The sequence below is a fragment of the Canis lupus genome, chromosome X (genome assembly GCF_003254725.2).
Source record: "Canis lupus dingo isolate Sandy chromosome X, ASM325472v2, whole genome shotgun sequence".
Classification (NCBI taxonomy): domain Eukaryota; kingdom Metazoa; phylum Chordata; class Mammalia; order Carnivora; family Canidae; genus Canis; species Canis lupus.
Genome location: NC_064281.1, coordinates 44,937,745 through 44,962,727, shown reverse-complemented (window position 1 = coordinate 44,962,727; position 24,983 = coordinate 44,937,745). Strand labels below are relative to the sequence as shown.

At 44.7% G+C, this 24,983-nt stretch overlaps 1 protein-coding gene across 8 annotated transcripts in view; it reads left to right on the top strand.

Moving 5' to 3' along the window:
- Positions 1–1,275: 1,275 nt before the first annotated feature.
- The window catches only part of FAM156A (family with sequence similarity 156 member A), a 66,211-nt gene continuing 42,503 nt past the window's right edge, over positions 1,276–24,983 (top strand). For 2 of the 8 annotated variants that reach the window (XM_049107064.1, XM_049107062.1), the window contains exons 1-2: positions 1,285–1,406; positions 24,175–24,333. In XM_049107064.1, coding sequence (XP_048963021.1) covers positions 24,271–24,333 — 63 coding nt within the window. In that variant the 5' untranslated portion in view covers positions 1,285–1,406; positions 24,175–24,270. Of the gene's footprint in view, positions 1,407–19,300; positions 19,318–24,174; positions 24,334–24,983 lie in introns of those variants that run through there. The other 6 variants (XM_049107063.1, XM_025468592.3, XM_025468587.3 and 3 more) reach the window with 6 other exon arrangements.

The following is a 24,983-nucleotide window of genomic DNA, read 5'->3' as shown; positions in this document are numbered from 1 at the left end:
CTTGCAGATATTCATCTCCTCTAGGTGTCCGCTCAGGGATCACATGCTTTGAAAGACCTTCCTTGACCTGTTTCTAGAAATTGACCCCTCTATTTCATTATTCCGATTTAAATTTAACCGCAGCAATTGCCTGACAACTTCTTATATTTTTGTGCTGTATGATCCCAACAGAACGTAAGCTCTATGAGACCAAGGTTTTCTTGTGTTTTTTTTTTTTTCTATTTCCAGAGGATTGTATTCCTAATATCCATACTATTACCTGACACCTAACTTGGAGGGAATTAATGAATGAATAAGAGAATGAATAAATAAATGCAAGGCTGTGGTGAGACCCATAGCTGCACACGCCAAAGTATTTTCCTAGGGAACATATTCAGGGGCGACAGGATGGTGATGAACTCGGCGGACATGATCTCACTCTCTCAGTGTCCTCGGGCCTCCTGGGAGATGGCCCCTTCCCTAAGAGAACCAAAGCTCCTGCTCTCCTTCTGATCTATTACCGATAGTCAACCACAGAGACCTGTCCCACACCAGGCCCCTACCACAGTCCAGTGCTCTAATCCGTCCTGCCCGGTTCCCCCACTAGACCCATTCTGCATTCCCTGGGGAGACAAAAGCCAGCACAACGCCCAGCACATGAAAATCGCTTGTAACGCTCCCTGTTGCAATGGCGGCCATTGGAGGGAGTTAAATTTCAGCTTCGGAAGATTTTCTCCCGAGTCCAAGACTGCAGGGAGCTGTGGGGTGTGCACCCTGGCTTTGCCCTCCCTCCCCTTGGGGCCAGTTTAGAATGGCCCATAGCGGGTTGTCTCCATCAGCCAGCCGTTCCAGGTTCGCACCACCAAGGGGCGCGCGAGATGGAACAGGAAGAGTCACTGGACGAACCTCTCAGGGGCACAGAGGTAGGACCTTCCACACCTAGAGGGAGGTACCACTAGGGCAGGGGCGTCCGATTTTAGAATAATCCATTGGGTATGGGACAACACCGAGGGTCGGCATACCCCGCGTGTGGCATCAGCCACGGTTTCCAGCGCAGGCGCCAGGAGCCCCTCCGGGTACTTCCCCATCCGTCCCATTCCATTCTCCTGACGCATTTGAGCCCGAGTGGACACCCAGTCTGAGGTGGCAACCTCCATTTTAACATCGCCGACTCCACCCCTCCGTTTCTACTTGGTCTCGTCCAGCTGGGCAGCAACAGGGTGTGAGATTGGCTCTCCGACGTATGGGGCGGGGTCAGATACTTTCTAAGCGGTGATTGGTCCCGGCGAGATTGCGGGAGAAGGCCCTTCCGGGGCGCACCTTGCCTCCGGATAAACCCCCTAGTCCCCGCCCCCGTCTTCGCCTAGCCAGTTCCCACTGGCCCTCTGGCTGGAACAGGCAAGACCATGGCTGAGCGGGAGCTCAGGGTGAGGGGTCTGTGTGTGGTTTTTGTGCATGCGTGCCTCCGTGTGTGTGTGTGTGTGTGTGTGTGTGTGTGTGTGTGTGTGCGCGCGCGTGCGTCTGTGTCTGTGTCTGTCTGTGCGAGCGTGTACCTGTGTGTGGCCTTTCAGAATTTCTCTCCCGAGTCGAACTACTCACCGACCGACTGCCTCGAGGGGCTGAAGATGCTGTCCCAGTTGGTGGTTAGGTTCGGCGCAACATCTGGCTTGTAGCCAGTGTCTGGCGCTGGACGCGCGCGGTGACCGTGCCGTCTTCACGTGAGCTCTTTCAGCCTTGTTCAGCCCTAACTCAGTCACAAGCCTAGGCGGGTGCGTCTGGCACGGCACTGTCAATCGTACAGATGCAATCAATTAATGTCCAGGGCGAGGTCTGTGCGCTTGTTTGGCGTCCCTGTCTAGGAAGGAAAGTGTCAGGCAGTTTGGGGATGTGTATCGCTATAGATAGGACAGTACTGATGCAGTTTGGGTACATTAGATGTTTCTGAGCCTTTGGGGGGATTGTGAGTGAGTGGGATATGCCGTCTGAGTGGATTGTGTACGCTATGGGATAAGGTCTTTTAGGCTGATGTGCCTGTTCATCTGGGGGTGCACTTTCTGAGCTTTTTGTGCATTGGTGTCCCTGGGTCTGAGATCTCTATGTTGGCGTCTGGACCCTAGGGTGTGAGGTCTCTGAGCTGTTTGTGATTCTGGGTTTCAAGTTGTGATATCTCTGAGCTGCCTGGGGTGGGGGCATTGTCTTAAGGTATAAAGCATCGGAGCTGTTTGGGAGTCTGTATCCAAGGTGTAGGTTCTCTGATTTGTCTGGGGGCTTTATCTGAAGGTTCTGTGATGTTTCTGAGTTACTTGAACTTCTTTCTGTTTTCTGAGGTCTTTCCATTAGCTTGGGAGGTGTCTGCATGGTTTGGGAGTCTCTCTAGGATGTGACCTATCTGAGCAGATGTCTGTTGTGTTCTAGATGAAGACGTTGGTCTGTTGGGGTGCAAGAGTAGACTCCGTGTGTATGGCTTCTGTTGCTTTGGGGAGCCTGTGGCTCGAGTTGTGAACTCTCTGTGCAGAGATTTTTGGAATCTTTTTTAGGTTGTGTTCAGTGATCTCTCTTTGTTGTCTCTGGGTATCTCAGCTGTTTGGCGTCTGTGTCTCAGAAGTAAAATCTTTTACCTTTGTGATTGTGAGGTCTTTGTCCAGGAACTGAGGGTTTGGGAACGTGGCAGATAGGATGCCAAAGCCCAGAGCCCCAAATTCTGGTTCTGTGTCATCGGACAAGTCACCTGTCTCCTGAAGCCTAAGTATGTATCCTCTTCAATAAAGTGGGGCCAGGGACTGTCTTGGAAGGTACCTGTACAACTTAGAAGTGTGTGTAAAGGTCTTGACTCCCAGCCATCCTTCCCCATGAATTTTCTGATCACCTGCCGTGTGCCTGAGTACTTTTCTAGGAGTTAGGAATGCAACACAAGACAAAATTGACAACATCTCGCATTTTGTAGACTTAGCCAGTACGTCTATATTGACTACCAGAGGGGCAAGTGCTACATAGAAAGATAAGGCCGGTTAGAGAACAGAGCATGTAGGGAGCATGTTGTTATCTATTCAGGGTGATGAAGGGAAGGACTCCCTCAGACGGTAGTGACTGAGCAGAGAGCGAAGGAAGTGAAGGAGCAGGGCTGTGGAACTACCTGCATTGTTAGATCACTGCAGGCAGAAGGTACAGCAAGCGCATCAGCGCTCAGGGGAAATCCACTGGGTGTGTTCCCGGATATCAAGGAGTCCTGTGATGCTGGTAAAAACCCTCATCACTAGGGTTGAAATCAAAAGGTGTCTGGTATTGCTGTCTCTGTTTCTCCCACAACCTGGGAGGGAGGTGGTCTTCATCCCCATTTTACAGACAGAGGACCCAAGGATCCAAGAAGTATGTAGAATCTGCTCTCCTGCTTACCCTGAAATTGCTAAAAGAGGGGGAAACCTTGTGCTCTGTCACAAGAGACAGAGGGCTTAAGTGTCAGAGCTCCAGGGTGGACACCGTCCACGCTGGCTGTTAGCCAGCCAGCTGCTATAAGCGTTAATACAGGCGTCATGACCCTCATTACGTTTCTACACTTGATGGAGGTCAGGACTGAGAAAGAAGTGGGGGTAGAGAAGAGAGGCAGGAAGGGAAAGCTGAAGAGCAGTGAGGAAAAAAAAAAGCACTGGCTTCATGATATTGCCCAGATTTGGCCCAATTCACCTTAATTAACTGATCAAATTGAGATATATTTACCTCTTCCCTCTCCCCTTTCTTTCCCTTCCCTTCCCCTCCCCATTCATCCCTAAAGCCATTCGGTGCTACAGAGCAAGGCAAGTGTACGTGCATAGGGGCATCTTGTACTTGAGGAGTCAGAGCCCAGGCACGGTGAGAAGGGCATCCGTACAGAAGAGCAGGCTGCCCTGGGGACAGAGCCCAAGGTGGTGAGGAGGATGTCCCTGGGGGTTGGGTGGGAAGAAGGCTGACTGGCTCAAGGATCCCAACTTGAGGGCTGTATGGAAGTCAAGGTCAGAGAATGGTTCATCAGAGCATGTGGGGGTGGGTGTCTGTTGTGCAAGAGGGCTGGCTTATATGCATTGGGGTTCATCAACTCAGTAAATGTGTAAGGATATTGGGAGACACAACTCTCACTTTTGGAAAAGGGAATTTCAAATACAGAAAGGAAGGAAACAACAAATGCTGAGGTGTTACATTGGGATTGGAGGTCTCCGCGTGAACTCATGCTTTTCAGTGTGTATGTGTGCGTATATGCATAGATTGAGAGAGAGAGAGGTATGAATGTATGTGTGTTGAAATGGGAGAGGGAAAGGACCAATGAGCCTGGCTCAGCTTATGGTACCAGGAATAAGGGACAGTTCAAGGAAGGATTGGGTGATGTCAGAAGGACACAGAAAATTGCCTGAAGGGTTCCCACTGGAACATACTGGGGATAATTTTATTTTTTCAGCTTTATTGAGATACTACTGATATACAACTTAAGTAAATGTAAGATGTACAAGGTGATGATGTGATACATGTATATACTGTGAAATATTCACTATGTGAGGTTAGTTAACACTCTGTCCCTTCACATAATTATCATTTCTTGTGGTGATAACATTTAAGATGTCCTCTCTTAACTTTCCCTATATAATACAGGATTATTAATGATAGTCATGCTATCTATATTACAATAGATCCCCATAACTTAATTATCTTCTGGCTGGAATTTTGTACCCAAGACCAACGTGTCCCCCCCCCCCCCCCCCAACCTCTGGCAAACACGATTCTAATCTCTTTCTGTGAGTTTGGCTTTTTTGTTGTCCACATATGTGAGAACATACAGTATTTCTCTTTGTCTGTCTGACATATCTCAGCATAAAGCCTTCAAGGTCCATCCAAGTAGTTGTAAAAGGCAGAATGTTCTTCCTTTTTTAACGGCCAAATAATATTTCATCCTGAATCTATGGCACATTTTCTCGATCCGTTGATCCCTCCATGGACCCAAATGTCATATCCATATCTTGGCTGTTGCTGCATAGTAAATCATAAAATTGGTGTTACTCCTCCAATTTTCTTTTTCTTTTGCAAAATTATTTGACCGTTCTAGTTCCTTTGCCTTTCCACATAAACTTCGTTATCAGTGTATATTACCAAAAAGTCCTACTGGGAGTTTTGATTGGAATTGTATTAAAATGATGGATCCCTTTGGGACTTGTTGACATCTAAATGATACTGACTTTATCGACCCATGAACACAGTATGTGTTTCCATTTATTTAGGTCTTCTTAGACTTCTTTCCTCAGCTTTTTGTCGTTTAAGGCATACGGATCCTGTGTGTGTTTTGCTAGGCTTGAGGGGAGGAGGCTGTTGTAAATATGGTATGGTATGTGTAGTTTCGGCTTTTTGTTTTGTTATGTAATCGCTCATTGCTAGCATGTAGAAATTTGCTTGACATTTTGTGTTGAGCTTGTATGCTGTTACAACGTTGAATTCATTATTAGTTCTAGGAGGTTCTTTTTTAATTTTATGGGATTATTTCTGTACATAATCATGTCACCTCTGAATTGGAATAATTTTATTTCCTCCTTCTTGATTTTTCTTTTTTCTTTCCTTTCTGCAATGGCTAGGCCTTCCAGCAAATATTGAATAACAGAGGGGAGAGTGGATATGTTAGCCTCATTCCTGGTCTTTGGAAGAAAGCACACTGTCCTTCTCCATTAAGAAGGATGGAGGGTGTAGGTATTTTTGTAAGATGCTTTATATCCAGGTTAAGAAAGCTCCCTTCTGTTCCCGGTTTGCTAAGTGCGTTTTTCGTGAATGGCTGTTGAATTTTGTCAGATGCTTTCTCTGCATGAATTGATGTGATCATGTTCTTTTTTTATATGATTTACTAATTATTTACTAATAATTACTACTATGATTTACTAATTATTTTTTAAAAGATTTACTTATACTTAAGAGAAAGAGAGAGAGAGAGAGAGTGTGTGTGTGTGTGTGTGTGAGTGTGAGCTGAGGGTTGGGGGAAGGAAGCAGAGGGAGAGGGACAAGCATACTCCCCGCTGAGCACGGAGCCCAACATGGGGCTCCATCCCAGGACGCTGAGATCATCATGACCTGAGCCAAAACCAAGAGTTGGACGCTTAACCGACTGAGCCACCCAGGCAGCCCTATTAACTGATTGTTGAATACTACACTGCCTTTGCAGTTCCAGGATAAGCCCAATTGGGTCAAATTGTATTATTATTATTTTTTTATATATTATTGAATGTGATTTTCGTACTCTCTCTGATTTTGGTATCAGGGTAATGCTAATCTGATAAAATGATTTGAGAAATGTTCCCTCTCTTCTATTTCCTTGAGGGGGTTATGTAGAATTGCTGTTAGTTCTTCTTAAATGTCTGGTACGATTTTCCAAAGAAAATCACGGCCTGGAATTTCATTCTTGAATGTGTTTAAATTAAAAAAAAAAAGTAAATAATGTGTTTTTCAGATTAACCGGGTGATTTTTTTGTTCTTTGGTTTTTGGTTGAGCTTTATTTTTTTTTAATTTGTAAATTGTCTTTTTTTTAATAATAAATTTAGTTTTTATTGGTGTTCAATTTGCCAACATACAGAATAACAACACCCAGTGCTCGTCCCGTCAAGAGCCCCCCTCAGTGCCTGTCACCCATTCACCCCCACACCCCGCCCTCCTCCCCTTCCATCACCCCTAGTTCGTTTCCCGGAGTTCGGAGTCTTTATGTTCTGTCTCCCTTTCTGATATTTCCTACCCATTTCTTCTCCCTTCCCTTCTATTCCCTTTCACTATTATTTATATTCCCCAAATGAATGAGACCATATAATGTGTGTCCTTCTCCAGTTGACTCATTTCACTCAGCGTAATACCCTCCAGTTCCATCCACGTTGAAACAAATGGTGGGTATTTGTCGTTTCTAATAGCTGAGTAATATTCCATTGTATACATAAACCACATCTTCTTTATCCATTCATCTTTCGATGGACACCGAGGCTCCTTCCACAGTTTGGCTATTGTGGACATTGCTGCTAGAAACATAGGGTGCAGGTGTCCCGGCGTTTCATTGCATCTGTATCTTTGGGGTAAATCCCCAACAGTGCAATTGCTGCGTGGTAGGGCAGGTCTATTTTTAACTATTTGAGGAACCTCCACACAGGTTTCCAGAGTGGCTGCGCCAGTTCACATTCCCACCAACAGTGTAAGAGGGTTCCTTTTTCTCCACATCCACTCCGACATTTGTGGTTTCCTGCCTTGTTAATTTTCCCCATTCTCACTGGTGTGAGGTGGTATCTCATTGTGGTTTTGATTTGTATTTCCCTGATGGCAAGTGATGCAGAGCATTTTCTCATGTGCGTGTTGGCCATGTCTGTGTCTTCCTCTGTGAGATTTCTCTTCATGTCTTTTGCCCATTTCATGACTGGATTGTTTGTTTCTATGGTGTTGAGTTTAATAAGTTCTTTATAGATCTTGGAAACTAGCCCTTTATCTGATATGTCATTTGAAAATATCTTCTCCCAACTGTAGGTTGTCTTTTAGATTTGTTGACTGTATCCTTTGCTGTGCAAAAGCTTCTTATCTTGATGAAGTCCCAATAGTTCATTTTTGCTTCTGTTTCTTTTGCCTTTGTGGATATATCTTGCAAGAAGTTACGGTGGCCGAGTTCAAAAAGGGTGTTGCCTGTGTTCTTCTCTAGGATTTTGATGGACTCTTGTCTCACATTTAGATCTTTCGTCCATTTTGAGTTTATCTTTGTGTATGGTGCAAGGGAGTGGTCTAGTTTCATTCTTCTGCATGTGGATGTCCAATTTTCCCAGCACCGTTTATTGAAGAGACTGTCTTTCTTCCAGTGGATAGTGTTTCCTCCTTTGTCGAATATTAGTTGACCATAAAGTTCAGGGTCCACTTCTGGATTCTCTATTCTGTTCCATTGACCTATGTGTCTGTTTTTGTGCCAGTACCACACTGTCTTGATGACCACAGCTTTGTAGTACAGCCTGAAATCTGGCATTGTGATGCCCCCAGCTATGGTTTTCTTTTTTAAAATTCCCCCGGCTATTCGGGGTCTTTTCTGATTCCACACAAATCTTCAAAAAATTTGTTCTAACTCTCTGAAGAAAGTCCATGGTATTTTGATACGGGTTGCATTAAACGTGTAAATTGCCCTGAGTAGCATTGACATTTTCACAATATTAATTCTGCCAATCCATGAGCATGGAATATTTTTCCATCTCTTTGTGTCTTCCTCAATTTCTTTCAGAAGTGTTCTGTAGTTTTTAGGGTATAGATCCTTTCCCTCTTTGGTTAAGTTTATTCCTAGGTATCTTATGCTTTTGGGTGCAGTTGTCAATGGGATTGACTCCTTAATTTCTCTTTCTTCAGTATCATTGTTACTGTGTAGAAATGCCACTGACTTCTGGGCATTGATTTTGTATCCTGCCACGTTACCAAATTGCTGTATGACTTCTAGCAATCTTGGGGTGGAGTCTTTTGGGTTTTCTATGTAGAGTATCATGTCATCGGTGAAGAAGGAGAGTTTGACTTCTTCTTTGCCAATTCGAATGCCTTTAATGTCTTTTTGTTGTCTGATTGCTGAGGCTAGGACTTCCAGTACTATGTTGAATAGCAGTGGTGGGAGTGGACATCCCTGTCTTGTTCCTGATCTTAGGGGAAAGGCTCCCAGTGCTTCCCCATTGAGAATTATATTTGCTGTGGGTTTTTCGTAGATGGCTTTTAAGATGTCGAGGAATGTTCCCTCTATCCCTACACTGTGAAGAGTTTTGATCAGGAATGGATGCTGTATTTTGTCAAATGCTTTCTCTGCATCTAATGAGAGGATCCTATGGTTCTTGGTTTTTCTCTTTCTGATATGATGAATCACATTGATTGTTTTACGAGTGTTGAACCAGCCTTGTGCCCGGGGATAAATCCTACTTGGTCATGGTGAATAATTTTCTTAATGTACTGTTGGATCCTATTGGCTAGTATCTTGTTGAGAATTTTTGCATCCATGTTCATCAGGGATATTGGTCTATAATTCTCCTTTTTGGTGGGGTCTTTGTCTGGTTTTGGAATTAAGGTGATGCTGGCCTCATACAACGAATTTGGAAGAACTCCATCTCTTTCTATCTTTCCAAACAGCTTTAGTAGAATAGGTATGGTTTCTTCTTTAAACGTTTGATAGAATTCCCCTGGGAAGCCATCTGGCCCTGGACTCTTGTGTCTTGGGAGGTATTTGATGACTGCTTCAATTTCCTCCCTGGTTATTGGCCTGTTCAGGTTTTCTGTTTCTTCCTGTTCCAGTTTTGGTAATTTGTGGCTTTCCAGAAATGCGTCCATTTCTTCTAGATTGCCTAATTTATTGGCGTATAGCTGTTCATAATATGTTTTTAAAATCGATTGTATTTCCTTGGTGTTGGTAGTGATCTCTCCTTTCTCGTTCATGATTTTATTAATTTGAGTCTTCTCTCTCTTCTTTTTAATAAGGCTGGCTAATGGTTTATCTATCTTATTAATTCTTTCAAAGAACCAACTCCTGGTTTTGTTGATCTGTTCCACAGTTCTTCTGGTCTAGATTTCGCTGAGTGTGCTCAAATCTTTATTAACTCTCTTCTTCTGCTGGGTGTAGGATCTATTTGCTGTTTTTTCTCTAGCTCCTTTAGGTGTAAGGTTAGCTTTTGTATTTGAGTTCTTTCCAGTTTTTGAATGGATGCTTGTATTGCGATGTATTTCCCCCTCAGGACTGCTTTTGATGCATCCCAAAGATTTTGAATGGTTGTATCTTCATTCTCATTAGTTTCCATGAATCTTTTTAATTCTTCCTTAATTTCCTGGTTGACCCTTTCATCTTTTAGCAGGATGGTCCTTAACCTCCATGTGTTTGAAGTCCTTCTAAACTTCTTGTTGTGATTTAGTTCTAATTTCAAGGCATTATGGTCTGAGAATACGCAGGGGACGATCCCAATCTTTTGGTATCAGTTCAGACCCGATTTATGACCCAGTATGTGGTCTATTCTGGAGAAAGTTCCATGTGCACTTGAGAAGAATGTGTATTCAGTTGCGTTTGGATGTAAAGTTCTGTAGATATCTGTGAAATCCATCTGGTCCAGTGAATCATTTGAAGCTCTCGTTTCTTTGGAGATGTTGTGCTTAGAAGACCTATCGAGGGATCCCTGGGTGGCGCAGCGGTTTGGCACCTGCCTTTGGCCCAGGGCGCGATCCTGGAGACCCGGGATCGAATCCCACGTCGGGCTCCCGGTGCATGGAGCCTGCTTCTCCCTCTGTCTGTGTCTCTGCCTCTCTCTCTCTCTGTGACTATCATAAATAAATAAAAATTAAAAAAAAATAGAAGACCTATCGAGTGTAGAAAGAGCTAGATTGAAGTCACCAAGTATAAGTGTATTATTATCTAAGTATGTCTTAACTTTGGTTATTAATTGATTGATATATTTGGCAGCTTCCACATTCGGGGCATATATATTGAGGATTGTTAAGTCCTCTTGTTGGATAGATCCTTTATGTATGATATAGTGTCCCTCTTCATCTCTCACTACCGTCTTCGGGGTAAATTTTAGTTTATCTGATATAAGGATAGCTACCCCTGCTTTCTTTTGAGGACCATTCGAATGGTAAATGGTTCTCCAACCTTTTATTTTCAGGCTGTAGGTGTCCTTCTGTCTAAAATGAGTCTCTTGTAGACAGCAAATAGATGGGTCCTGCTTTTTTATCTATTCTGACACCCTACGCCTTTTGATGGGGTCATTAAGCCCGTTCACACTCAGAGTTACTATTGAAAGATATGAGTTTAGTGTCATCATGATATCTATTCAGTCCTTGTTTTTGTGGATTGTTCCACTGGACTTCTTCTTAAAGGGGAATTTTAAGAGTCCCCCTTAAAATTTCTTGCAGAGCTGGTTTGGAGGTCACATATTCTTTCAGTTCCTGCCTGTCTTGGAAGCTCTTTATCTCTCCTTCCATTCTGAATGAGAGCCTTGCTGGATAAAGTATTCTTGGTTGCATGCTTTTCTCATTTAGGACCCTGAATATATCCTGCCAGCCCTTCCTGGCCTGCCAGGTCTCTGTGGAGAGTTCTGGTGTTACCCTAATACTCCTCCCCATAAAAGGCAGGGATTTCTTGTCTCTTGCTGCTTTAAGGATCTTCTCTTTATCTCTGAAATTTGCAAGCTTAACTATTAAATGTCGAGGTGTTGAACGGTTTTTATTGATTTTAGCGGGGGGGGGGGGGGATCTCTCTATTTCCTGGATCTGAATGCCTGTTTCCCTTCGCAGATTAGGAAAGTTTTCAGCTAGGATTTGTTCAAATACATATTCTGGCCCTCTGTCCCTTTCGGCGCCCTCGGGAACCCCAATTAAACGTAGGTTTTTCTTCCTCAGGCTGTCGTTTATTTCCCTTAATCTATCCTCATGGTCTTTTAATTGTTTGTCTCTTTTTTCCTCAGTTTCCCTCTTTGCCATCAACTTGTCTTCTATGTCACTCACTCGTTCTTCCACCTCGTTAACCCTCGTCGTTAGGACTTCTAGTTTGGATTGCATCTCATTCAATTGATTTTTAATTTCTGCCTGATTAGCTCTAAATTCTGCAGTCATGAAGTGTCTTGGGTCCTTTATGCTTTTTTCTAGAGCCACTAGTAGCTTTATAATAGTGCTTCTGAATTGCCTTTATGACATTGAATTGTAATCCAGATTTTGTAACTCTGTGGGAGAGAGAACTGTTTCTGATTCTTTCTTTTGAGGTGAGGTTTTCCTTCTCGTCATTTTGCTCAGTGCGAGTGGCCAAAAACAAGTTGTATTGGGAAAAGGAGAAAAAGAGAGGAGAGAAAGAAGGAAAGAAAAGACAAAAAGAAAAAAGAAAAAAGAAAAAAAGGAAGAAAAAAAGAGGAAAGAAGAGAAGAGAAAGAGAAAGAAAAAGAAAGGAAAAAAAAAGCGTGGGGGAAGCAAACAGAAATCCAAAAGCAAAAAAAAAAAAAAAAACCTTGGGGGAGTATCTTCTGATTCTGTATACTGTAAGTCCCTTGACTTCCCCTGGAACTTGTCCCTCTAGCTGGTCTTCTGGGGGAGGGGCCTCTTGTGCTGATTTTCAGGTGTTAGCACTTCGGGGAGCTGCTCAGCCCCCTGCCTGGTTCAGGGTTCAGTGAGTTGTTTATCCTGTTTATCGGGTGAGGCCACCATGAGGCTCAGTGCGGGTTGTTTACCTTGTGAGGCCAGCTCTGGAGCCCTGGATTCAGCTCCCGCAGTAACTTTGGAGCTCTCCTGCAGGGGCCTGGAGGCTCCGGGGGCGGGGCCGCTGATCTGCTCAGCTTGGGGCAGGAGTGTCCTTGCTGTCCTGGGACCTCCTGGCCTCTGCCTGTCCCCGGGGGTAGTTCGGATCCTGGGCTGTGTCCCCGGTGCCCTGTGCTCCCGAGCCTGTGCTGTTGGATTTGCGCTCCCGGCAGGGCAGGCCCCTCTCCGCGGAGCCGCTGCCAGAGCCCCTCCGAGCTGCTCCCGGGTCAATGCGTGTGCGCCCTCCAGCCCTTTAGGGAGCTCGGCGCACTCTCCCCGGGGCGCAGGTGTCTGTTAGTGTCCCAGGGAGCCTGTGGGCATCCCCGCCCTCCTGGGGTCCTGCTCTAACTCCCTGGGAGCGCCTTTCCGCCCTGGGAAGATTGGTGAAGCTCCTGCTTCTCCTGGACGGGGCTTTCCTGTCCTGGGGGCACTCGCCCCGGCCTTTGCCCGGCTCCTCGCAGGGCCCCTCCCCCTTGGATGCCTTTTGTTTCTTTATTTCTCTCTCCCTCCCCCTCCCCCATCTTCCTGCCTTGATAGAAGTGTGAACTCTTCTCACTGTAGCATTCCAGCTGTTCTCTCCTTAAATCTCAGGCCAAATTCGTAGATTTTCAGGATGATTTGAAGGTTATCTAGGTAATTTGGTGGGGACAGGTGACTTGGGGACCCTACTCTTCCACCATCTTGCCCCTTCTCCTGGTTGAGCTTTGTTTGTGCCTTTCAAGCAATTCTCTGTTTCATCTAAGTTGCCAAATGTAGGTCCATAGAGTTATTTTGTTCGAATCCTGTTAACTTTTTTGTATATTTTTTATTGGAGTTCGATTTGCTCATCCTGTCAGTGCCCGTCACCCAGTCACCCCATTGCCCCGACCACCTCCCGTTCCACTACCCCTTTTTCGTTTCCCAGAGTTAGGAGGTTCTCGTGTTCTGTCACCCTCTCTGATGTTTCCCTCTTCTTCCCCTATAATCCCTTTCACTATATTTTATATTCCCCGAATGAACAAAACCATATAATGACTGTCCTTCTCCAATTGACTTACTTCACTCAGCATAATACCCTCCAGTTCGATCCACGTTGAGCAAATGGTGGGTATTCGTCGTTTCTAATGGCTGAGTAATATTCCATTGTATACATAAACCACATCTTCTTTATCCATTCATCTTTCGATGGACACCAAGGCCCCTTATAAACATTGGGGTGCAGGTGTCCTGATGTTTCACTGCATCTGTATCTTTGGGGTAAATCCCCAGCATTGCAATTGCTGGGTCATAGGGCAGATCTATTTTTAACTCTTTAAGGAACCTCCACACAGATTTCCAGAGTGGCTGCACCAGTTCACATTCCCACCACCAGTGCAAGAGGGTTCCCCTTTGTCCGCATCCTCTCCAACATTTGTTGTTTCCTGTCTTGTGAATTTTCCCCATTCTCACTGGTGTGAGGTGGTATCTCATTGTGGTTTTGATTTGTATTTCCCTGATGGCCAGGGATGCGGAGCATTTTCTCATGTGCTTGTTGGCCATGTCTATGTCTTCCTCTGTGAGATCTCTGTTCAGGTCTTTTGCCCATTTCATGATTGGATTGTTTGTTTCTTTGCTGTTGAGTTTAATAAGGTCTTTATAGGTCTTGGATACTAGCCCTTTATCTGATAGGTCATTTGCAAATATCTTCTCCCATTCTGTAGGTTGTCTTTTAGTTTTGTTGACTGTTTCTTTTGCTGTGCAGAAGCTTTTTGTCTTGATGAAGTCCCAGTAGTTCATTTTTGCTTTTGTTTCCCTTGCCTTCCTGGATGTATCTTGCAAGAAGTTGCTGTGGCCGAGTTCATAAAGGGTGTTGCCTGTGTTGTCCTCTAGGATTTTTTTTTTGTTTTTTTAAATATTTTATTTATTTATTCATGAGAGAACAGAGAGAGAGAGAGAGAGAGAGAGGCAGAGACACAGGCAGAGGAAGTAGCAGGCTCCATGCAGGGAGCCTGACGTGGGACTCGATCCCGGGACTCCAGGATCACGCCCTGGGCTGAAGGCAGGCACTTTAACTGCTCAGCCACTCAGGTGTCCCATGTCTTCTAGGATTTTGATGAAATCTTGTCTCACATTTAGATCTTTCGTCCATTTTGAATTTATCTTTGTGTATGGTGTAAGAGAATGGTCTGGTTTCATTCTTCTGCACGTGGCTGTCCAATTGTCCCAGCACCATTTATTGAAGAGATTGTCCTTTTTTAAAAAAATAATTTTTTTAAAGATTTTATTTATTTATTCTTGAGAAACAGACAGAGGCAGGCAGAGACACAGGCAGAGAGAAGTAGGCCCCATGCAGGGAGCCCAATGTTGGACTTGATCCCGGGTCTCTAGGATCATGCCCCAGGCCGAAGGCAGACACTAAACCACTGAGCCACCCAGGAATCCCCAAGAGACTGTCCTTTAGCTAGTGGATAGTCTTTCCTGTTTTGTCGAATATTACTTGACCAAAGGGTTGAGGGGCCATTTCTGGGTTCTCTATTCTGTTCCATTGATCTATGTGTCTGTTTTTGTGCCAGTACCACACTGTCTTGATGACCACAACTGTGTAGTACAACTTGAAATCCGGCATTGTGATGCCCCCACCTCTGGTTTTCTTTTTCAATATTCCCCTGGCTCTTCGGGGTCCTTTCTGATTCCACACAAATCTTAAGATGATTTGTGCCAACGTTCTGAAGAAAAGTCCATGATATTTTGATAGGGATTGCACTGAATGTGTAAATTGCCCTGGGTAGCATAGACATTTTCACAATATTAATTCTCCCGATCCATGAGAATGGAATATTTTTCCATCTCTTTGTGTTATCCTCAATTTCTTTCAGAACTGTTCTGTAGTTTTTAGGGTATGGATCCTTCCCGTCTTTGGTTAGGTTTATTCCTAGGTATCTTATGCTTTTGGGTGCAATCGTAAATGGGATTGATTCCTTAAATTCTCTTCCTTCAGTCTCATTGTTAGTGTATAGAAATGCCACTGATTTCTGGGCATTGATTTTGTATCCTGCCACACTGCCGAATTTCTGTATGAGTTCTAGCAATCTTGGAGTGGAATCCTTTGGGTTTTCTCCGTATAGTGTCATGTCATCTGCGAAGAGGGAGAGTTTGACTTCTTCTTTGCCAATTTGGATGCCTTTTATTTCTTTTTGTTGTCTGATTGCTGAGGCTAGGACTTCTAGTACTACGTTGAATAGCAGTGGTGAGAGTCGACATCCCTGTCGTGTTCCTGATCTTAGGGGAAAGGCCCCAGTGTTTCCCCATTGAGAATGATATTTGCTGTTGGCTTTTCGTAGGTGGCTTTTAAGATGCTGAGGACTGTTCCCTCTATCCCTACACTCTGAAGAGGTTTTTTTTTTATAATTTTTTTTTTATTGGTGTTCAATTTGGCAACATATAGAATAACACCCGGTGCTCATCCCATCAAGTGCCCCCCTCAGTGCCCGTCACCCAGTCACCCCCACCCCCTCGCCCACATCCCCTTCCACCACCCCTAGGTCCTTTCCCAGAGTTAGGAGTCTCTCATGTTCTGTCTCCCTTTCTGATGTTTCCCACTCACTTTTCTCCTTTCCCCTTTATTCCCTTTCACTGTTTTTTATATTCCCCAAATGAATGAGACCATATAATGTTGAACTCGAGGGTATTATGGTGAGTGAAATAAGTCAATCGGAGAAGGACACACACTCTGAAGAGTTTTGATCAGGAATGGATGCTGTATTTTGTCAAATGCTTTCTCTGCATCTATTGAAAGGGTCATGTGGTTCTTGTTTTTTCTCTTGCTGATATGATGAATCACATTGATTGTTTTACGAGTGTTGAACCAGTCTTGCATCCCAGGGATAAATCCCGCTTGGTCCTGGTGAATGATCTTCTTAATGTACAGTTGGATCCTATTGGCTAGTATCTTGTTGAGAATTTTTGCATCTATGTTCATCAGGGATATTGGTCTATAATTCTCCTTTTTGGTGGGGTCTTTGGTTTTGGAATGAAGGTGATGCTGGCCTCATAAAATGAGTTTGGAAGTATTCCGTCCCTTTCTATCTTTTGGAACACCTTTAGTAGAATAGGTATTGTTTCTTCTTTAAATGTTTGATAGATTCCCCTGGGAAGCCATCTGGCCCTGGACTTTTGTGTCTTGGCAGGTTTGTGGTGACTGCTTCAATTTCCTCCCTGGTTATTGGCCTGTTCAGGTTTTCTATTTCTTGCCTTTCCGGTTTGGGTGTTGGTGGTTTTCCACAAGTGCATCCATTTCTAGATTGGAATTACCTAATTTATTGGCATATAGCTACTCCTAATATGTTTTTAAAATCGTTTCTATTTCCTTGGTATTGGTTGTGATCTCTCCTTTTTCATTCGTGATTTTATTCATTCGAGTCTTTTCTCTTTTGTGTTTAATAAAGCTGGCTAATGGTTTATCTATCTTATTAATTCTTTCAAAGAACCAACTCCTGGTTTTATTGATCTGTTCTACAGTTCTTCTGGTCTCTATTTCATTGAGTTCTGCTGGAATCTTTATTAACTCTCTTCTTCTGCTGGGTGTAGGTTTTATTTGCTGTTCTTTCTCCAGTTCCTTTAGGTGCGAGGTTAGCTTGTGTATTTGAGTGTCTTCCAATTTTTTGAGGGATGCTTGTATTGCGATGTATTTCCCTCTTAGGACTGCTTTTGCTGTATCCCAGAGATTTTGAAGGGTTGTGTCTTCATTCTCATTAGTTTCCATGAATCTTTTTAATTCTTCTCTAATTTCCTGGTTGACCCATTCTTCTTTTAGCAGGATGCTCTTTAACCTCCACGTGTTTGAGTTTCTTCCAAACTTCTTGTGATTGAGTTCCAGTTTCAAAGCATTATGGTCTGAAAATATGCAGGGGACAATCCCATTCTTTTGGTATCGGTTGAGACCTAGAATCCTGTTAATTTCTGTGGAGCCTGTAACCTTTTTCTTTTCTAATATTGGTAAGTTGTGTCTTTGCTTAACTTATGTTTCTTTTTGCGTCCGTATGGATAGAAATTAATGAATTTCATTGACCTTTTCAAAGAACCAACTTTTGGAGTTAAAAAAAAAGATTTTATTTATTTATTTGAGAGAGAGAGAATGAGCATGAGAGAGAGAGAGCACGAGTAGCACGGAGGGGAGAGGGAGAAGCAGATTCCCCGCTGAGCAGGGAGTACGACCCTGGGATCATGACCTGAGCCAAAGGCAGATGCTTAACCTACTGAGCCCCCCAGGCGCCCCCCAGCTTTTGGTGTCATCGATATCTCTGTTCTTTTCCTGATATCTGCTCTAATGTCTATTTCCCTTATTTGCTTGCTTTGAGTTTATTTTTATTTTTTCTAGTTTCTTAGGGTGGAAGCTTTCATTATTGATTTGGATCCTTTATTCTTTTTAATACACACACTTGATGCTGTACATGTACTGTTAAACACTGTTGTAGCTGCATCCTGCAAATTCGGATATGTTGTATTTTCATTTCCATTCGAGTCATCTGATAAAGGGTTAGTATCCAAACCATTTTCCAATTTCCCTTGAGACTTGCCCTTTGTGCCATGGATTATTTAGAAGCATATGGTATAATTTCCTTGTGTTTGGTGATTTTCGTCTTAACTTTTTCTTACGTATTTGTAGTTTTTCTCTTTTGCTCAGACAGCATTCTCTCTGATTTCAACAATTTTATAACTCGTAATATGTGTTTTATGACCCAGGATGCAGTGTACCTTGGGGAAACTCCCATATGCACTGAAAGGAATGTATATTCTGCTGTTGTTATGTGAAGGGTTCTATACTTGCCACTTCCATCCAGGTAGTGCATGGTGCTGTTCAGTTCACCCACATGTTGCTAATTTTCTTTCTGTTCCTTCTGTATATTACTGAGAGAGTGTTAAACTCTACAGCTATCTTTTGTAGATTTGTTCATTTATCCTTCAGTGCTGTCTGACTTGGTTATGTATTTTGAGGCTTTGCTGTTGGTTGTTGTGCAGAGAAGAGTTAACGTAGCAGGCCTGACTCTACTGTCCTTGCAAAGATCAGCATGTTGGCCCTCTCTTTGAAGCCAGGAACTTGAATTTCAGAAAGTTTCCCACCATTCCCTACCTGAGCAGGATGCTTATTCTTCCTGAACTTTCCAAACAGTATGTTTCATGCTAAACACCTGCTTTCCTTCTGGGAATCTGAAATCTCGGTACATGCTAGGCAGAGAGTGCCTATGTGACCAGCCCCCAAAACAGCCCTCAGACACTGTGTTAGTCATGAGCTTCCCTGGTAGGTAACATTTCACATGAGCTGTTGTGATTTCTTGCTGGAGGCCCAAGTAATGTGACTCTACTGGGAAAAGGACTCGTGGAAGCTTGCCCTGATTTCCTCCAGATGTTACCCAGGGCACTTTTTCCCCTGGGTCCTCTGGTGTAATAAATCTTAGCCTTGAAGATGACTGTATGCTGAGTCCTTTGGGTCCTTCTGGGGATTCACCAAAAGCAAGGGTGGTCTTGGGACATCTGAAACAGTAGTGGCAGCCATGGGACACACTAGCAAGAAGACCTTGACTCGCTAGAATATGGTCAAAGACTTCTTTGAGTAAGGGAAGGATGATGTGATAGAGATGATAAGCCTTTGGTGCCTTGGTGACTATAGATGTACCCATGGTATGAAACAGCAGCTGAGCTGTTCTGAGAAGGAAATGTTAAAGAATGTAAAAACAAAAGAGCCAACTCCAGGGCTGTTAGCACACAGTGTGCCTTGGCTGCTTTAGCCATGCTGGATGATATGAGGGAACAAGTGTAGCCACCATATGACTTGGGTCTTTATTTTCTCAAGGCCAGGAAGAAGGATACAAACCTTCCCAAAGATGAACTTTGGGTCAGCCAAAAATGTTGAAAGTTCAACTTGTTCTCTCCTCCCAAGTGGGAGAAAACGAACCTAATCAGTTCCCTGAGCCAGAAAGAGCTTTCCATAAACTAGAGGCAAAGACGGGGGGGGGGGGGGGGGGCGCGCGGGAGCACTCCAGCCTTCTCTTCAGCTTGCTTATTGCTGCTGTGGCTGCCCCTCCCAGCATTCCAACAAGGATGTCCTCTGGCCCTTGTATGGTCACCTGGTAAGTGTCAGGCTACTGCTCTGAGTTTCGATAAACTTTCAGTGAGAGGGGAAAAGGGAGGATTTCAAAATGGCTTCTGACATTGTGGCTGTTGGCGTCTGGATGTATGAGAAAATTGATTGAAGGTGTGAGGCAGGGCCACTATTCAATGCAGCTGCTCCCAGCCAGGGAACCACCTATTGTAGCCTGGTGGCTGCGTAAATGAGAGAGACAAAAGGAACAGGAGGCGATGGAAATCCATGCTGAAAATTTTGAAAAGTCAGAATTTCATCCTGACCAATTCCTGACGATCATGAGACTTTATCGTTATGTAGTAGGTTTTTCTACGGAAATACTTTTGTCCCTTTTGGTTTTTTTTTTGTTGGTTTGTTTTTTAAAGATTTTAAAAATTTACTTATTCATGTAAATCACACACACAGAGAGAGAGAGAGAGGCAGAGACATAGGCAGGCTCCATGCAGGGAGCCCTATGTGGGCCTCGATCCCAGGACTCCAAGATCACGACCTGAACTAAAGGCAGACGCTCAATCGCTGAGCCACCCAGGCATCCCCCTTTTGTCCCTTTTGATAACAGCCCCTCCATACAAAAAGTTTGGAGGAGAGTAGGGGATGAGTAAAGAAATATAAAGGTTCAATTTCAGAATTGTACACACTGATTTTGTAACCGTGGAGAACACACAAGCCTGGCACCTGGGGAGACTCAAGGGAAGGAAGCAAAGACATTTAATGTCCTCTGTTTGCCCAGATGGTTCCTCGAAACTTGCTATTTTTTTTTAAAGAAATACTCGCAGTACAGTCCTTCCAAGCTGCTGTGAGCGCTTTGAATGCAGACTGGCTGCTGCACCTACAGCCACACCTGCCAGAGTGCAGACTGTGGGACAGCAGGCCCAGCCCCAGCTCTTGGGATTTGTAGCCACAATACCTCTACATGACCTCCGCCCTCAGAAAGAGGGTGAACTGGTGTTATGGACAGAACAAACTTTTGGAGCTGACTGCCTCCAGACAGCCCTCTGAAACCAAGAGCTCAAATGAATATTCCGACTGGACAGGAAGTCCTAAAGGGGAAGGTCCCAGAGTGGGAGGCCACAGCGGGGCCCTGGTGAGCTGTGTTGCCTGATCCCTGTATGTCTGGCTCTGGGCTCCCTAACAGTTGTAAACTCTGTTTCAGGAGTATCCCGTGTGCCCACTGGGGTTAGACTTCCTGTGTGTGTGTGTGTGTGTGTGTGTGTGTGTGTGTATGTGTGTGTGTGCTCTGACTAGCCCGACACTGCCTCAGCCTGGAAGACTTTCAGGTCAGCTTCTGCTTCCTGACCAGAGCGTGCTGTGCCTGAATTTGGGCCTTGGGCCAGCTAAAAACAAGGTTCATGCAAAAACTTAAGCAGTAAAGTTATCTCTTTTTCTGCGTTAGACCTTTATGGTTAGAATTGTTGTAACTGGTTAAATCTAGGACCCCTGAGGGACAGAAGGGAGATCAGTACTGTAGGCTGGACTTACCCTGTTGCATGGCTCCTAAGTCCAAGATCTGTGGCACTTCCCTCCCACCCTCTGCAGCCTGACATGGTTCAGCCTGGACATGATTGTGTCATATGGTTCATCATTATGACACCGGGTCCAGCCATTCCCAGTTTACTTCAATTCCACGAGCGTGGACTGGTCTTCTGCCAAGTGTCAGGTCCTTTGCCCTGAGGACACCAAGATGAACTGGGCATGTTTCCAACCTTCTAAGAAGGAGTAAGAGTCTGGTGAGGGAGACAGACATGGAGACAAAGCGGCAGTGGTTAAGCTCATTTTGTTCAGCCACTCCTGGCAGATGTTCACGTTATGAACATCTCCCGCTTATCCTGATATTTCCCAGCATATCCTGGAGAAGATCCATCAGGTCCATACAATTGCATTCCCCTCATTCTCCTTCCTCCATGCACAGCCACAGATATCAAGTGATACGGGCATGTGGTCGCAGACTCAAAGCCAAGAATCCTCCCTGAGCTGATTGTTTTCCAAAATAGTCCAGGGTTTTGGGTTTGTTTCCAGGTGGAACAACATGCACGTTTCCCTCATTTACAAGGAAGTTCCACTTACGGTAAATCCAGTGTTTTGAAGTCTCTGCAGAAAAGGTTTGCATCCCTACAACTTTCCCTTCCTAAATGCCAGTACCTCCCTTTCATCATTTCAACAATCAAAATGCCCTCTGAAATTTTCAAAATGCACCAGTGTTTTCGTTTAGATATGAAGTATTCCGTGGTTTTAAACCACAGGAAGGTGATTTTATGCAGGTACCCCCCCAAAACCTCTTATTCACAGCCAAAGGATAAGAATGTTGCGGTCCTTGCCTGGCTTTGGTCAGGGGAAATAGCATGGCAGTGTGGGGTAGGGCACAGTACTGCCCAGTAAGGATTCCGGGCCCCTTCCTCTTCTGTTTGCTTACTGTGATAAGAAAATGTTTCAGGGACAGCTGGGCTGTGAGGTAAAGGTTTGTTTCAGGGTCACCAGTGCCATGGCATGTCAGTGCCCAGGATGGTTTGATGGTAGTTATGGCTCTTAGCTCCTGGGACTGGGGTTCTCCTCATTGATGAGAAGGCTTTCCCACGTAGGGACAGCAGAGTGAGGGGCTAGGCTAGGGCTTTAAGCTACTGTCCTGTTTGGGACAGCAGATGAGACCACAGAAGTACAGTTGAAAGAAGAGGGACACGATCTCTGAAGGTCAGGGGCAGGTTTCCGGCAGGTGAAGGGAAGACGTTTGCCCCAAGTTCTGGTTGTTCCAGGCTGATGTGGACTGGAATGTGGGTGCAAGAACAAACCTAAGGCTGAGAGGAGATGGGGATAAGAGATCACATGACCTCACATCATATGAGTTACATGGTCCCCTAGAAAAGTCTGTGCCATCATGGGATCAAAATGTCATCTCCTGTCACCACTCCCACCGGCCGGCCATGAAGGGAATAGATTTGAGATCAATAGTGAAGCCTTCAGGGAGAAAGGCCAGTGGGAGCGTGATGTCTTCTCAGAAAATCCACTGCCCTGCCCTGGGTTTGACTCTCATGCTGTGTTCCTTAAGTCCTGTCTTCCTGCGTGCTTTCAGGCTGGTCTTCTCATGTGCATGTCTGTCGGGAAAGAGTCACTCCATTGGAGACCGGCTTGCTGCCAAAGGGATTTAATAAAGTTCTTGACAGTTTCCTAGGCAGAGTTAAAAATCACAGATTCTAGGGCACCATTGTGGCCACACTAAACGAGATTCGCTGGGTGTGGATCACAGCGTGTGCATTTTTTAAAAGTTCCTGGTTTCTGACTTATGTGGACAGCTTGTCTGGGAACTACTGGGGCAGGGGAATGGTCCTGTTTGTCCTGCCACCTGGCCTCTCTCTCCATTGTGAAGGTGGAGAAGTGACAACAGTTTGATGCCTTCGCTGATGCACAAACCCAGGACCTTCAGCTAGGAGCCTGACATGCTGGGTGCTGTACTAGGGAGGCTGAGAGTACTGTTTCCATACAGTACCCTGAATCCAGTCCTGTCGAGCTTCCATCTAAGTGATTGCTGTTGAAATCACATTTCTGTTTACTGCACAGTTCCATGCTACAAAACCAGTTTGTGTTAGATGTTAGCTCTTACTCTAAATATTTTCCAGTGGCCATTGGAGGTTGACATGGATTGAAGAACTACGTGGCACAGTGGGTCTTCCACAAAGCCTTCAGACCTGTGCCTCCAGCACTTAGAGCTGGGCAACACTGAGCAGGCTGCTTAACGTCGGTGTGCCCCATTTCATTTAGCAACAAGGAAACACTAGATAGTTCTCGGGGTGGCTTAGAGCACTGACTCTGTTAAGACAAGCAAGGTTGTCAGGACAGTGCCCAGCATGTGGTGAGCTGCCAGTCAGTTCTAGCTGCTGCTGTTCCTGTTTTTTTTCTCCACATTTCCCCGAAGCATGTTCTGGACAGATGGTGGCAAGACTACCTTTGACTCACCGGCCGGACTTGGCACTATCACGTCAGCTCCTCAGGGACTCGAGAATCAAGTCTGGGGGAGGGGGGCCACAAGGGAGGACGTATTTTTATGAGCATGATGAGTATTCAGCTCTCCTTATGGGCTATTGTGATGCCTGAATGCAGGGCTGGACTTCATCATCGTGTGCTCCTATGGACAGTCTGAATGGAAACCTCTCGAGGAAATTAGACCAAATGACCTGTTCAGACATTTTGTGTGATGGTTGGAAAAGTGAGTGGTCACTGGATAAGGATAGAACATGAGTCCAAGAGTTGGCGTAATCCTTTCAGGGAGAGAAACTTAAAGGCCAAAGAACCTCCTCACGTGGCTTCTTTTATTGCCATTAGTTCTCTGGAGTCCAGTTCTCCTGTGCCAGATTGGTCACATTTGAATCTGGGAACGACATGACACTGCTGTTGCTAGTCAGCTCGTCATCGGTAATACTTCATTTCTCATGGAGTTTTCATATGGCCACTTTCATTGTGTTGATTTTTCTCTTCCACTAGCATTCATTATTGATTTAACAAAAGGCCGATGCATTCATATTTTCTGAGCTCAATCATGAGGAGGTGGTAAACAGTGTTTGTGGAGAGTCTGAGGAAAGGGGCAGTGGGGAGGGAAAGGGAGAGGGTGAGGTGAAGGTGTCTGTGGGGCAGGAGGAGAGAAGTTGGTGCAAACAGGAGGGAACGATAATGGGCACCAGTAGAAAGCAGAACTAGAGAGACTTAGGAATAGATGCTCACACTTGAGGAGGCTTACTCTAGGCCTGGCATTGTTTTTAGCCCTTTATCTACAGATACAATTTTCAAAGTCATCAATACTACATCATCACTACAATACTGGGAGGTATTTTTAAAGTTAACATTCCTTTTTTTACAGACCAAGAAACTGAGTCACGTCGAGGTTGAGAGGTGAGGTAACTTACCCAAAGCCACCAGGCAGCAAGGGCGGAGTTGGAGTTGTACATAAAGAGACATGGGATTTGGCCCTGACCTGCGATGCACCTCGGTGTCAAATGTCCTGTGGCTCAAAAAGCAGGTGAACGTGTGCAGCAGCTTAATCTGATTATGCGGGATCTGTGTATGGAGTGAACAGGATGTCTCTTCAGTGCAGGAAACACTATGGGGTGATAAGTCGGTATAGGTGCATCACTAAGTGGATATCTGGTCTGGATCAAGGTCTGTACCTGTGGATGTGAGCATCAGTATCCTCATCGTTGTTATCGTGATGGACAGTAGTTTATGGTATAAAGTTAGGAAACAAAGCAACAGATGAAAGAATGTAGATGACCTCCCCACTCCAGTCTCATAATTCAAAAGATGCATAGAAAGAAGCCTGGAAGGGAGTACACCACATTGAGTCATTTTCCCTAAGTGTGAAACTCTAGACAATTTTCAAATAACATTTTATTCACTGTTTTATTTGCTGTGTCTTCACTATTGTTGCACAGCCATTGTGTTTCTGCTACAGGTTTTAGGTCGTTTCTCTTGCATATCTTGACGTTTCAGGGTAACAGATTGCTTTTATATCCTTGCCAGGTGAAAAACCAATCAGTACATTTAGAGCATAGGAGAGAGCTGTGGTACAGTAATGAAGCAGTAATGAAGTGGGGGAAGCAGAGAGGTTTGGATGGAAGGCTAGCCACGTCTGCAAGTGCAATGAAATCGCCCCAGATGATGGAGGCCAAA